The sequence below is a fragment of the Atta cephalotes genome (assembly GCF_000143395.1).
Source record: "Atta cephalotes unplaced genomic scaffold scaffold00053, whole genome shotgun sequence".
NCBI lineage: Eukaryota > Metazoa > Arthropoda > Insecta > Hymenoptera > Formicidae > Atta > Atta cephalotes.
The window spans coordinates 1492675-1508893 of NW_012130117.1; the positions used below are offsets into that span (position 1 = coordinate 1492675).

Consider the following 16219-nt stretch of genomic DNA (forward strand, 5'->3'; position numbering starts at 1 on the left):
TATTTTTTTTAAATGTTACTTTTTGTCCCAATTTAATCCTTAGTATATATTATGATTTCGTTCTCTCTAAATCTTTTGGACTGGAATCTCACTCTAAAGAGTGAAAATTGAGTCAGTCTTGAACAAGAGTGGCTCAATTTTCAATCTTTAAAGTGAGATTTTACTTTTTAGAGCGAGATTCACTCTAAAAGTTTTAGAGAGAAGGATTCAATTATTTTTCAAGTGTTACTTTTAGTTCCAAACTTAAGTTATTTTATGAAATTATGTCTCTCTAAATCTGAATCAGTGGATAATTATTGATATTAGTGCCAAGTACGCCACTGGTAATCAGTGAATTAAATGTGAGATTCCTTAACTTAGCTAATCTTTATTAACTTTGTTTTAGTGCTTAAATTCAATGAATATGATATTGGAAGATAAAAATTAACGTGCAAATATTAGTATTTTAGTTATAATGATCAAATATTCTTCTTTTTTTAGTTAAACTTCACTGATTATTAGTGCAAAGTATACTACTGGCTAATTAGTGACTATTCACTGATTTAGATTTAGAGAGTAACACAATAAATTATATCTAGTAATTAATTATTTAAAATTATCGAGGCTTTTCCAAATTAGCGCTAAGAAACGTTGAAACTTAAAACCTTCGAGTCCCGGATGTGTGTTTTCGAAGGCGCAACGAAACGCCGGAAGTAGTACGATAGACTTACGATCATTGGTATGGAATATTCGTTAGCTTCCGGGAAACACCGCGTTCGCTTCGTTAAATCCGATTCATGATTGCTTTTATGTTGAACTTTTGTATGCGGGTGCGATTTAATTTTATCATTTAGTCTCTTTATCTTCAGTTTTCAGCTGGCCCGATTATCTCTTGGCTTGAATTAAAAAAAAAGAGCAAATTGAAAAAGCAAAGACGAAACGAGAGACTAAACTTATCTCTTTCTTCTACCGGGTGGGATAAATCTCGGTATAAGGCTTTAGAAGCTAGGACCCTCTCTTCCATGACACCGCACGCCGTGTGGTAAACCACTCCAAACTCGTCGTTCCACCTGGGAGGCCTGTACCTTGGCTTTTATCGACGCGGGGCGGGCGGTGATGCTTTTGTCTTCCCGACAAATTCGGGACTTATAGCTGTGCGAAAATCGAGAGCTACATCGATGCCGAAGTCGGAGTGGAGATTTTGGAGGTCTCTTTTATCTTTATTTCCTACATGAAAGAGTGAGAGTGTGAGAGAGAGAGAGAGAGAGAGAGAGAGAGAGAGAGAGAAGAGAGAGAGAGAATGAAAGAAAGAGGAGAGTCGTGAAGGATTTATGCATACAATTACATTACACATCCTCCTAATGCGAGAATCGGAAGAGGATTGGTTGCACCAATGTCAATTGACTATTCAATTGATTGGATTTTCCCAATTTACTTGTATCCCAAGTAAAGAATGACGTAATTTCCTCTCATAGATTAACTGTCAATTAATATAGAAATTTTCAACGTACATGTTTCTCCAGAGGATTTTGAATCACGTTGAATTAATTTGCTAAAAGTTTAAACATAATTGAAAATTAAGATACGTTCTTTCAATTTAGAAAAATGATTTTCATTGACATGTAGAACTTGAGTTTAAACTTTTTCAACTTTCAGCTTTTTAGATTTTCTTTGATCTGAATTAACAAGATTGCCTTTTCCCTAAATTCTTTAGAATGGAATCTGATTTCGAAGATTTGTTTTGAAAAAGAGTGACTCAATTTTCAATCTAAGAGTGAGATTTCATTCTTTAGAGTGAGATTCACTTTAAAAATTTTAAAGAATTTTATCGGAGAATTGATCTTGAAAAAATTTAGCCAGTCGATGTTTAATTAACGAAGATTGTTGGTGCAACTTTCCCATAAACATCTCATCAATACATCGACAATGCTGTCGTATTTTACGATAATCATGCGACTTTTTTCGCAATAACGGAGTCGATTGTGTATCTTGAAAAGGTCGATCTCAAAAAGAGTGACTCAATTTTCAATTTTTAAGAATGAAATTCACTCTAAAAGTTTTAGAGAGTAGTGAATTTGTTCACTTTTTTGTAATTTTCACCTCGTTTCAAGACACAATTGGTTCCCAGATTGCGCCATCGTGATTAATCTAATGCTACGCTGATCGAATCTATTGCTCCATTAACTTTTCGCTCGGGATAATCAGAACCTAAGAATTCTGTCGATGCAGTACGTAAAGCGGTCTATAAATCATAAATATCTTTGATATCTGCAATTCTAATTTAATAAATCGTTCTATTCACTTATCGAAGACTGATCATTTGATCTGTGACGGCTGCCTCTGGGAAATACCTCTAATGAGCGCTGTATGTAATCTTCGAATACCAAGCGATACAGTGACGGTCTAATTAACCCTCACCATGAAAGTATTTACTTGTATTAAAGTTCAGTATTATCCATTTATGTTGACCTGAATTATCGGTTTTAGTGAGAGTTAACGAGCCCATCGATCGCTGGCTTTTTCATCTTATTATGCGTTTTATGCAACACTTATGTCATACGCCCTTTTCGACAGTAAGCGATGGTTACTAACGTGATATTAATTTAATATTAACAGTTCATTGCGATTAACGGCAAGCATCTCTTAATAAATTGTGTAACTCGTAACTACTTTCCAAAGTAAATATTTCTATAGCTTCTTTTAGATTTGTTTCCCAATAGTATGTTGACTAGTTTACTGTTTATATCGATAGGTATGCTGTTCAGATACACTGAGGCCAAAAGTTTAGAAATACTTTTTAAAAATTGACAATTTTGGAATTAATTATTCAAATATCCAAAATTATTCAAATATCCAACAATTTTTAACAATAATTCGTTAGATCCAATAACCATTATTAGATCTGAAGAACAATTATTAAAAAAGTACATTATTATAGATATTTAAATAAGTAATCCTAAAAATGTCAATTTTTTAAAAGTATTTCCAAACTTTTGGTCTAAAGTATATATCGCTAATAATTCTTTTATTTTAATTATCGAATTACTTTTTTATTTTACTCTAATACTGCCTTTTACATACAGATGAATGAAATAACGGCGATTGCGAGATGTCTATATATTATTGCCGACGCAATTCTGACGTAGAAATACACGCATGCAATTTTTCTCCCGATTGCAACTGGAAAAATCGCGATGTACTGCATTGCGGTGTATGCATAATACAGGTTGCACCGCAAACGAGAGTAGTACGCGCCGTATAAGCAAGACTGTGTGGGTAGAGCACACGTATATGTGCGTGACACGTATATGTATGTGAAATAACATGAATCTTGCACATTCTTCGAGGACGGTTACGCAAACGGTTTCCATTGAAACGGCACTTGGTTGACACAGTGAACGAATATTTAACGAATACAAATATCATTACAATTAAATTTTGCAGATCCTTCGATTCTCCCATCGCTAAACTTTCTGCTCTTAAATGTCATTCTCCAGTTTTATCTCGCTGACACGAACGGTTTTTCCTCGAAGAAGGATTAAATGTGAACTGAACAACTGTAATAAATAATAAACTGTAATGCGTTGTAATGTAATGCAATGAGCCAGTATGCCACGGAAAGAACGATATTTTGCTGAAGTATTAAAAAATTTAATTAGATATAAATTTGAAAGCAATTTTGTTGGAATTTTTTAATTAAATTAATTATGTAACAAGTATGAGTAATGCTGCAAAAGTTTTGACATTCTAGTAACTAGCCTTACAGAAATCTAATTTAATACTGAAAAAGTGATTAATTATTTCTTTGGAGTGTAAAAAGCACTAAACAATAGCTTTAATCAAATAATTAAGTAATTAATCACTACTTTCCAGTATTAATTTTTTTTAGAAGAGTTTGAGCGTTCTATGTACATAATTATCTTGATGACAAAATTATTTTCAAATCTATAAACCTAGCTAAATTTTTAGATATTTTTAGATAGATATTTTTGAGAAAATTGTCCTTTCTGTGCACGGTTTCGATGGTCTCGTTTCCTCGCGTGTCTTCCACACATTCGATATGGCGACACGTTATCGGTCTGAAGTCTACGTTATCACCGCGTAATCTGGAGCATCGTATTTTTCCGTTCGCTTTATGCGCGTGACCTTGCTTACTTACCAGCGTACCTATTCTTTACATCTCTAATATCAGGAAATGACAGGATATCCTCGCGTTTGCAGAAAGTCCAAGAGGGCTGTTCTTGAAGAGAACGATCAAGAGAGCAAGCGCAAGTGCTCGATACCGTCGGTCGTCGTGACGCAGGTCATTAGACAAGACTACGATCAGCTACCGGAGCAGAAAATCCCGGAAGTCGAGAACACCAAAAGAAAGACGATGGAACATCCGCTGAACAATCGGCTGTCGCCGAAGGCTACGCCGATTACTGACGACTACGAGATTAGCAATCACGTTCTGGGCCTCGGGATCAACGGAAAGGTCGTGCAATGCTACGACAGGAACACAAGACAGAAATACGCTCTTAAAGTAAGTTTCCATTTTAATTCTCATTTTGACAATTTAATTCTCCGTTGGTTATATGGAATTTTGAATTTTCTATCAGCAACTTGGATCTTTGAGCTTTAATACAGATTTTTATATTGTTAAAATTTTGAATTGTATAAAAATATAAAAAAAATTCTGTATACTTGTGAAAGTTTTAATAAGTTTAATAAGTTTTTATTTAAGTGTTGTAAAGAGAGAAGATTGTATTTTGTTTTTACAAAGATATGTTAAAAGTAAAACTTGTGTTACAGAGTTTTTTGGATACATTATAACTCACAAGTTATCTAGTATTGAACCTTATCTATATAATATTGAATTTTTAACATCTTTTATTCATCACAAGTTACATTATATGTATATAAAAACTCGTCTCACAAATTATGGGAGCAACATTTTTATAATTATTGCGAATTCTTTGTAAAGTTAAATAAAATACAATTTTCTATAACAATAAAGATTCGTTAAATTTATTAAAAACTTTTATAAATATTCAAATTTTTGTGTCTATGACACTTTTATTCATCGCATATAAGCTTCATTATATGTGAAAATTAACTTATTTCTAGAATTCAATTTTAATTTTAGTTACAGCTATATTTGATTCGAGATTTTGAAGCATATTATCACCTCGATGTTTTCAATTATATATATTTTTATATGTAAAATTTGAACAATTTTTTCTTCAGTTGATATGAAAGATTTAAAAAGAAGAATGAATAGGTGCAAAAATTCAGAAATTAAAAATATTTGAAATATTTAGGAAAAAAAAGAAAATATTGAAATATTCGCGAGAAAAATGATTTTTTTTTAATTTGTAGAGAGGGTCGAAGAAAAAACCTAAACTAAAAACTAAAAAATTAGATTATTAAAAACTAAAAAATTAGATTATTTTTCCAAAGGTAATTGAATCGTGTATTTTAAGAAAAACATACCATGATTTCGATTAATTTCAAAAAGTATATTTGTGAAGTCAACAATTAGGTGGAAATCAACAATCTAATAAATAAGTTTACACTTTATAAACAGTAAAATAATGCACAATTATGTTATAAAAATGATATACTTACATGAAAAATATTGTTAAACATACTGTTTCTAAAAATATCAAGCCACATGTTTATTCAAACTCTGTTTCAAGTGCTTCGAATTTCTATAAAATAATGTCAAAAATGATTAAAAAATGCTACAAATTAATTTATTAATGATAAATGAAACTTATTATGTACAAAAATTTTCGAATTATTAAACAAGATTTTCACGCGCGCGAGATTGTATTTTCGAAATACGTTTCTAAAGTTGTAATATTGATAATTAACGGAATATTGATAATTAACGATTATAATAAATTCCTATTCAATCTTCAAAACATGCTGTGATCGGGAATTAGTAGTGGAGATATAAAACTTTTTTACCCCCTATTCTAATCTTCCTCATCCTTACGGTTTGTAAATGCCTAACGCTGTTTTATACAGCTCAGGTGTACGTAAGCTAGAGCTCGTGCTGAGGGTTAATATAATATAATTAGTTATTTTTTATCTATCAGAATTTACAATCAAATATTGACTGTATCTTCAAAGTCTAATTTGACGGAGAGTCAAATTTTCGAAACATATGATGATTTAAGGTCCATATTCATAGTCAGACCTTATATTTAAGGCTTCCTTAAATTTATCTTTAGATGCGCAGTAACCAATAAAATAATTCTAGAGCACCTGTGAAGATAAATTTAAGAAAATCTCAAATATAAGGCCTGACTCTATGAATACGGGCATTAGAATTTAAAATTAAGAGAAAGTTATCAAAATTAAGAGAAAGTCTACAAAATTTAAGCTGAGCTGTTCCACTTTTTGATAAACTTCAGCTTATACTTTTTATTTGCTCTTATTCTTTTATTCTTTTGTTTAGATATTAGATAAATTATTATTATACTGAAAAAAAAGATTTATTGCTGTAACAATTTAGATAGTAAAATAGTTTTTGGTTGTAGCAGCAAGTTTTTAATTGTGTTAGCCTATCGAAATCATATACTGACATTGCGGATAGGCTAACATAACTAAAAATTTGCTGTTTACCAAAAACTGATTGCTGCAGCCATATAAAAATGCTTTGTCATATTTTACTAAATTGTTGCAACAACTAATCTTTTCTTTCAGTGTAGATATCGGATTTTTATGCAATTTTATATTTTTTTAGAAAGCATTGGAAAGTAACAAAAATAGAAATTTGTCTTGTTATAAAAGCATTCTAAAAATGCATATTATGCATTCTAAAAATGCATATTATGCACATTTGCATATTTTGTGCATGCTGCAAAAAATATCTGTATAAAAATCCGATGTCTAATTATTACATAGTTTATTCGGAGATGGAACAATCGACCCTTAGACAAGTATTTATAGTCGGTTCGTATATTTCAGACTGCCTTAAAGTGTCACGAACTAATCATATATAGCATCTTACTAAAATTATATAGCATCTTACTAAAATTTTGAAATAAGAATGGACTAATGAATATCGGCCTTAGATTCAGATAAGACTACTTCGAATGACTTCAGCTTTAGGAATAAGTTGAAAGTAACGCGTATACCTCGAAAAAAGAAAGATAACAAAACGTGTAAGGATCGAAGTGTTTTCTTATCGGAAGGCAAGGAACAAGTCATTACGCATCGGCTTTACTCGTCCATCGCGATACGCTTCACGCGTCCTCGGCTATTTTTAAAGCACGAGTGCGACGCACCGCCATAGATCTGAAAGTGTTAATCCGTTGCGTTGACACCTCTTTGAAATAACGCCGCGTATCGATACATGTTCGGATCGACCGAGCGCGTTCAAACCGCGAGTCATCCTCTATTTATACTCCGATGATTTCCTCGTTGGACGATGTCGGCGCCTCAGGAAGCATATTTCTCCCTTCGAAGGTGGGTTGCAGCTGATTCGCAAAAAAAAATCATTCCAACTTCGCGGAAACAATTTTCATGAGAAAGTTGCATGTGAGCACGTTCTCGCATATCAAATCACAATCTCAATTCCGATTACGAAACAATTTAGAGAACAGCTGCAAGGGAAAAAATATTTTTACTGAAATATCTACAAATTTAGCTAAGTACATATCTGGAAACAGTTTTAACTATAAAAATAATTACGTAAAGCGCTCAAATTGGTTGCTATAGAATAAATTAAATTTTTTTGCATCAATGCTTAACTTTCGATCATAATAATGGATTATTTGGACCTAAAAAGAAAAAAAAATTATATAATCTATGCAATTGATACTATATATGAGATTCTAAAATGTAGGTAAAAAAAACTTTGAATCTTTTGTTATGAATCATCTGCAAAGTAAAGATTTACTTGCATTCTCTTCTTCAAACAGAAGTTTTAAAACTTTGATATAGTTTTTATAACTGTAATTGAGAGTTAAGAATTCTACAAAATTATTTTGATCATTCAACAAAATTATTTTCAGATTTGTAGCTAAAAAATTTGTTTGATTCTCTCTCTAAATTTTTGAATCTCACTCTAAAGAATGAAAATTAAGCCAGCTTGTAAAAGTAACTCAGTTTTTAATCTTTAAAAGAGATTTTACTCTTCAGAGTGACAATTCACTCTGAATGTTTTAGAAAGTTAGCAAAACTGTTCTTTCCATGTGAAAGACACTATTGGCTCCCAATAAAATTATTTAATATTGTTACTATGGGGCATAATTATAAGAAGCTTCAACTACAGATTTATGTCCCGTGTGATATCTCATTTGTCATGTGGAATGTGTGCACGTGGAATAGATAAGATTATTTTGTAGTCTTATTGGCTTTACGATAGGGATTATTTTAGCGGCTAGCAGACACGCAAAAATCTGAAATAGCTATTACCTGGTCAAATTAGAAAATTGGGGAACTTCGTTCACTTAATATATTGTTGCCCGATATCTAGTTATATTGTTATTATTTGTATGAAGTTTTTTTTTCATCCAATTTTTTGACAACATTTAAGTCCAGTTTCACAACTCATGCTTAACTCTTAATTGAAGTTCAATTTATTTATTATCTCTTCTCAATTCTAGAATTGGTAAAGGTAAGAGATGAAAAATAAGAAAGTTGAACTTCGGTTAAGAGTTAAGTGAGTTGTGAAACTGAGCCTTAGTATGATAAAGTGTTGTATGTTTTATATTTGCGTTTTATATTGCGAGATTGCATATTTTGTAGCAATTTATATGATGCGTCGAAACAACATCTCTAATTATCAAAGTGTGTACAGAGAAAGAACGATTTTGTTGAAGTATTCAACAAAGTTGAAGTATTTGGCTAAATATAGATCTGAAAATAATTTTATTGAACTATAAAATAATTATGCAGGATGCTTAAACATAATGAGCAATGCTACAAAAAGTGTTGACATTTTACTTAATAACTAGTTTGAACGTCCTACATAATTATTTTGACAGTCTAACAAAATTATTTTCAAATCTAGCTAAATTTTTAGATATTTTAGCAAACTTTCTTTTCGTTATTTAGATATAATTAGTATATCTTAAATCTATAATAAGTATATCTATAATAAGTATATTTATAATCTTTAAATTTAAATTCTCACTCTGCGCAGCTGAATGTTCCTCGAGGAAAATTTTGTTTATTTTTTCATGCAAAAAGCATTTTTTCATGCAATTTGTCAAATTATTATCTTATTTTATTACAGTTTGTCATGCTTCAACGAGCATTGCGCGTTTTCAAATCAATGTGGGACCGTTCGCGAAAGCTACACTTATAAAGAGATCACGCAATTTCTATGAAACCAGCCGGGAAAATGATTTGATGGTAGTTTAACATGGAATGTTGATCGCTATTGCAAGCTATAAAATGTCGATGACCGATTACGAGCGTCATGTGACGCTTGCATGAGAGCCGCGGTAATTTCCTGTCGTCTTTTTGGATTGATATAGAATATAACACGTCTACTTATCCGCCCAATGAATTTTATGTCCTTATATGTACGTCACAGTAGAATTTTCATTATCGTAAGTGCACCACGTACATTATATTGTGCAACATGATTAAACAAGATTATTTATTTCTGAACAGAATTTAACAGTATTTTTTTTAAAATACTGTTTAATATAAAATAAGAGCAACTTATTTAAAATATTGAATAAAAAATAGATCAAAAGAAATAAGATATTTAAAATAATAAATACTATATAATTCGATCTTTTATTTTTTAATTTAAAATACGTATTTTAAATAACTTTATTTTAAATACAATCCTACCCTGTTCATAATGCGTTTTGAATTGCGCATTTTTCATTTTTTTTTTTTACTTTGTTATATTATATACATATCTAGCTAGTTATGTGATTCAAAATTTTGTATTAAATGGCATTTATTCTTTATAAGCGTCTTAACACTTCGGTTGCCATACTTGAATGACGCGTAATTTCCTGTTTATGGAGTGTTATTTGCTCGATTAAAAATAGTTTTTTACTATGCGTTCGGAAAGTACGCTGTCAGTGCTATTCAACACTATTGTGTCATTATCTTTTTATCGTTCATTAGACGTAAAATAAGAGTAGAATGATGCAATAGCGTTGATAGCATTTATCGAACTTAGTAAAATTATTTTTAATCTGGTAAATAATACCGTCATCTACAAATGAATAACTTTTGCGGAAAATTACGCGAAATCATCAATGTATTGTTTCCCGCATTCTAGATATTTAAGACATTGAAGAAACAATATAAATTACATTAAGAAATTTAAAAAATCAATGATATTAATGTATATAATATCTATATAATATAATATAATATATTATGTAATAATATATTTAATAGTATGATATAGTATAACATATTAGATTTATTAAGTTCAATATATCGAAGTCAGCTTAGCAATCAAAAAAAATTTCATCAGGCATTAGTAATGTCTGTGATAATAATATTAATATCGTCATCTTATCTTAAAATTAATAATTTACTTCTATATAAAAAATTCATACATTTTTTCTCGCGAAAGAAATTTCGGAAGTTTACTTTTCTTTAAGGCGTATGATTTTTTACGCAAAGTTCGATAGAGAGATGTTTTTTTCCAGAGCAGAGTCTAAAGATCAATAGTATGAAACACTTCTCATCGCGTCCGTCTATAAAAACTCCGTCATGAGAAGATATTGCGCCGCGGCGTTCTCGGGTTTGTTAGAAAAATAATCAAAATAGCCTTCTCACGTGAAAAATTTCAGCGGTACGTTTGCAGTACCGAGAATTTACCGCAAAGATGATTTTTCGCGGCGTCGCGTAGGACGCTGCAGTTTTCAGTAACTCTCAGCGTCGACTGTAAATATCTACTTATCTCTGGCCTTCGTGGAAAGTGTCTTTTTATTTTCACAAGAAATATGGGAATCTCTCAATAGCGATATTTCTTCATTGCAACGGATATTTACCCAGAGCTCGGTCGTATTTCCAATAAATTTATTTAAAATATATATTTTAAATAAAAGAGAAATTAGAAAGTTATTTAGTATTTATTATTTTAAACAACTTCTTCTGATCTATTTCTTATTCGATATTTTAAATAAGTTTTTGGAACTTATTTTATATTTTTTATTCGAATAAGTCATCAATTTTCTGAAATTTTTTATTTAAAATAAAAAGCGAGCTATTTTAACATTTTAAACAAAAGTTATTATATATTTTAAATAAATAAAATGCATTCCAGAGTTCTATTTGGCTATTTCTTATTTTATATTTTTAATAATTTCTTTCGACCTATTTCTTATTTAATATTTTACATAAATTTTTGGAACGTATATTTTTATATTTATTATTTCGAATAAGTTGGTAATACCATTCTTTTATCGACTCCTACGATTTTATATTTAAGTTCTGGAACTTATTTGATATTTTATATTTTAAATAGGTCGTATCGAAATTATTTTACCGAGCTCTGCATTTAACGTTAAAATTGTATCATCTATCATTATTGACTCTTTTTCTATTTTTAACATTAATATTATATTTTTTGTAAAAGATAGATAATATTTTGACTTTTTATAATTATGTCTTTTTAATAATTATGTTTATTTTGAAATATTTAATTTTGCATTACTTTTTTATTTTTGTAGTAATTTATTTGTTTGTCTTTTTAATAAATAAAAAACGTTGGTATTTCCAGTGCTAAACTCTTTATTGCGCATTTTACTAAAAATATCGTTCTCTTCTCACTTGTCAATACACGTGTAATGCGAGATAAAATTGCGAAAAATCACGTGCGTTTCAGGCACTCTCGATATACTAGTCATTTTTTTCTTGTCTCCCTCTTCTCTCTCTCTCTCTCTCTCTCTCTCTTTCTCTCTCTGCTTTTTATTCTCTATCATTACACATGTCGTTCGCGTGTCGTAAGCGTTTAGATTCGCGATTATTGACTTCTCGTCACGCATTTTTCCAGCGGAGTATCGTTAACTTCTTATAAAGACGCGTTAATGCAACACGCGTGAATCCGGCAGAGCCATGATGGTGAAAAGAAAAAACAAAAATTTTGCATCGTACCCGCGGTTCTATATATATTCCTCGATGATCTCATCCTTTCCGGCGTGAAAATGGTCAATGGCATCGGAGAATGCTATCGAGGGGATTCCGATGGTCGCCTATCGTCGGAGGTCAAAGTGACGCGTCGTTAAAACTGACGCGAGAGTCAAGTCGCTATATCAATTCCTTTACGTATCAAAGCTAATGAATATTGACGGGTCGATCGTGAGATACGAGCAGATCTTTTACTTTTCACTTTTTACTTTTATTTTTACTGTATAAATACGCTTCAAAATTTAAGTTTCTGAAGTATAATAAGCGTAGTAAGTTTTAAATCGTATAAGATATTTGCCAAAAAATCGAATATGAAGTGAATAAACTATGATTAATTGATTCCTTATGGCTGGCTTACTACCTTTTATATTTCAGTGATTATAAGGGCTATGGCATACAAATTGTATGCTTCAGAACTTAAATTTTGAAGCGTATTTATACAGTAAAAATAAAAAGTAAAAAGTGAAAAGTAAAAAATCTGCTCGTATCTCACGATCGACCTGTCAATATTCATTAGCTTTGATATGTAAAGGAATTGCCATGATTAATGTCTCAATATAAGGTAAAATTTGGCACACAGTTCAGTTCCAAAATCGAGCGCCTAAAAAACGGGTGATTTTTGCAGTCACTTTTTCAGGAAAACATAAATATAAGAATGGATATATAGGGGCATGAAGGCCATGGCACACAAAAAACTTAAGGCAGTAAGACGTAAGTAATAAGGAAATCAATCATTTACTGCTTACGTTTTACTGCTTAAGTTTTTTGTATGTCATGACCCTTAAGCTAATTTTACAAGCCATTTCTACTGTGCTTTTTGTTTCCTGTTTCTTGCTGTTTGTCTCTGTTTGTTTCTTATCTTTTTGGCCAATAAGACAAGAGGCAAACAACAAGAAACAGAAAAAGCGTATTGTAGAATTAGCTTTAGTCTTGAAATACTTAAGCAGTAAAATGTAAACGCAATAAGGAAATAAAATGTTGGATTTGTTACTGTTTATGTTATGTCTTTACGATTTCTGTTATTATTGGCCGATTTGATTACTATTTAACGTTTTACTGTCTTACGTTTTTTGAGGGCTTATTTTACCACACCTTTTAGCATCCTTGATGCTGTTATTATCTAAATAATTTCGACTTATCTTTTCTGATAACGCTTGGCATAATAAAGTATATGCTATATTTTTGAGATTGCATATTTTATAATAACTCGTAATATATTAAGATACAAATACAATATCTTTAATTATCATAGTCGAATATTCTCTAGTAAAAATCTTTGCTGCTATTGAATAATATAACAATATTATATAATAATATTATATAATATTATATTATAACAATATAATATAATAATATTGAATAATATAACATCGAATCGATGCGTACGACGGAAATTGATAGATAATTATTGGCAGACAAGTAAATATTAAATATAGGGAATTTATCAATTATTTATGATTGAAAATTCTCATTTGATGCAATTTCGATAAAAAAATTTAATTAAAATTTTTTGACGCGAGATAAAAAAATCTTCACAGTAGCAAGCTGGAATTAATTTTGTGATTGTTTTTATTTTATTATTTTTTTATTGAATTTCAAATTAGTATTATAAGTTTTATCATTGTTACATGCGAATTATTTTAACTAACTCTTCTTCTTGATTTATCCTTTTAAGAATAAAAGTATTGTACAGTTGATTTATTACGTAACATTATAACCGTTCTTATAGTAATCACATTTTTATTGCATCAATAAATCAGAATCTCTTAGTAATTGAAGATTACAAACTGTTTATTCAGAATTCGATTTCATTGACATATATTATTCAGATATTTTGCAGATTTCTTCCGTAATTTAAATGACGTTTTAAAAATAATTTGACATTATTTCTTAAATAGATAAAAGTGCCGCGATTAATATGGTAGATTGATTTTTTTATACAGTTTGAAGAAATTGCCAGTCTGGTCCGCGGAATTGCCGTTTGAAGTCGCAGGAAGCTGTTACGTCATGTACGAGTATTAATGATTAATAGTTTATCTAACAAATGTGTCCAACTGACACAGATGCTTCTTCATTGAAAGAATTTGCACTAAAACATCATCGAAGCGTGCAGTTAATAGAAATCAACTTATCAGCGATTCTATTTACTTTATTCCGATTATTGCAACGATCGATGTGCGGATTACATAACATTGCGGAATACGGCTACTATTGACCAAGAATAACAATGCGGACAACCATTCACAAGATGTTTTCACATCCATCCACAAGGTGTTTCCTTAATTATAATATTTTGCGACTGTAATTACAAAACTTTTTATAATCAAAAGGCTATAAAACGAAATTTGTATCATCAATGTTTTGAGACATCATGTGTGTATTAGAATATTTAACAACACGTTTCTGACAAACTCTACAAATTGCGCGAAGCAGATCATTTTAGAACTGTTCTTGTAGATATCATCTATTAACAATGTGTCTATTGTTTTTTCCATCTTTTAACACTTTACATGTCATTCCTATATTTGAACGTGTGAAATTTACATTAAAAGTCTCGTTATTTATTTGCGAGTGATAGTCTTGTTTACCTGAAAAATGATTTTACTAGTAAGACATTAAAAAATAATTAAGTATTTAAAATAATATCAAATACAATACTATTAATAACATTATTAATAATATTGGTAATTAATATAACGCACTATTATAAATATTAATAATATTAAAATAATACACTAAACACATATTAACAATATTTATAAAGTAATATGTTAAATTTTTTTAATTTATTGAAGTCAGCTGAGCAGTCAAAGATCGATATTCACAATCAGTTCTTATTTTAAGACCGTTTCAACTAATGTAATCTTAAGATGCTAATACAGCTTTCTGGTTGGTTCATGACATCTTAAGACTATATTTAAAACAGTCTTAAATAAAAAAATCAACTACGAATACCGGCTAAAATGTTAAAAACAGAGTCAAAGGAAAAGTAGAGAATTACTCAAACGTTATTTAACTTTAACTGGCGTTTCTGTGAACAGCTCTGATCGTTTTAAAGCAACTCAGCAGGTGGCGAAATTATATTTCAAGTAACGTGTATATCGCAATGACACAGTGCATGCATCGGCTCGTGCGATGATGATTCGTACATGAGTGGCTTTAACATTCAATAATTAAAAATTCAATATTTGTCGACGTTGCGGCCGTATGTCGCCCCATTTCGTCGTGAGCCATTTTCGTACTACTACGAATTTGCTCCCTGTTGATTGATCGCTGGCTGTCAGCCGGCCAATATTTTCCTTTTGTTGATCGTCATGCACCATTTTATACCTAACCTACTTTTGTGGAAATTCTTGAATTTAAAACATTATGCATTTTCCATCGAGGAAAAGGCTCCTTTGTATTGTGATTTCCTCTCGGATTTCCCTAAACGAATAAAATCACATGATTGACGTATATTTTTCTTAGAGGATTACATTGTATCAATTTAAAAATAAAATAAAGAAAATCTTCCTTTTTATTTTTATCTTTCTGTAATATTTTTCTTGGAAACTAACAATATTATTGCTCGCGTAAGCTCAAGAATTTTACCTTCCGTTTTTTCGCAGCGCAGTAATTTATTGCGCGAAGGATTACAAAAAAAGTCGCGTTTCAGTAAGAAAATATTGAAATTTGTTTGAATGAGAAACCCCTTTAGGGATTTGACAGTGGCGCCATCTTTTTTGCCACTCAATCCCATGACATTGACAAAACAGTTCTAGCCCTTAAAATAAAAACATGTCCTCAAAAGATTAATTACAGATTTATTCTCCTCAGTCTAAATTCGTTTCAAAATAGTGTAATTAATAAAAATTGCATAATACGAATACAAAGTATTGTAATAAAAATTTACTTCATCTCTGATAATTTATGAATGACACAATTTGAGATATGTAAGTATTTCGTTATACATCTGTATTGCTGAAGAGGACTCCAAAATGAATTGAAACGTTCAAAACAAGATATCATTTATCGACAAAATATTCGTAACTTTCATTATTTTAAGATCTTTTTCATTATTTAAGATCATCTGATAACCTGCGTTGATTCTCTCATTATCCTTGATTTATGTTGTTATGTTTATATAATAAAA

General features: G+C 30.4%; 1 protein-coding gene across 1 annotated transcript in view; it reads left to right on the forward strand.

Moving 5' to 3' along the window:
* The first annotated feature begins 1157 nt into the window (after positions 1–1157).
* The window catches only part of LOC105623115 (MAP kinase-activated protein kinase 2), a 21751-nt gene continuing 6689 nt past the window's right edge, over positions 1158–16219 (forward strand). The window contains exons 1-2 of the mRNA XM_012204514.1: positions 1158–1186; positions 4201–4504. Of these exons, the coding sequence (XP_012059904.1) occupies positions 1158–1186; positions 4201–4504 (333 nt within the window). The remainder of the gene's footprint in view (positions 1187–4200; positions 4505–16219) is intronic.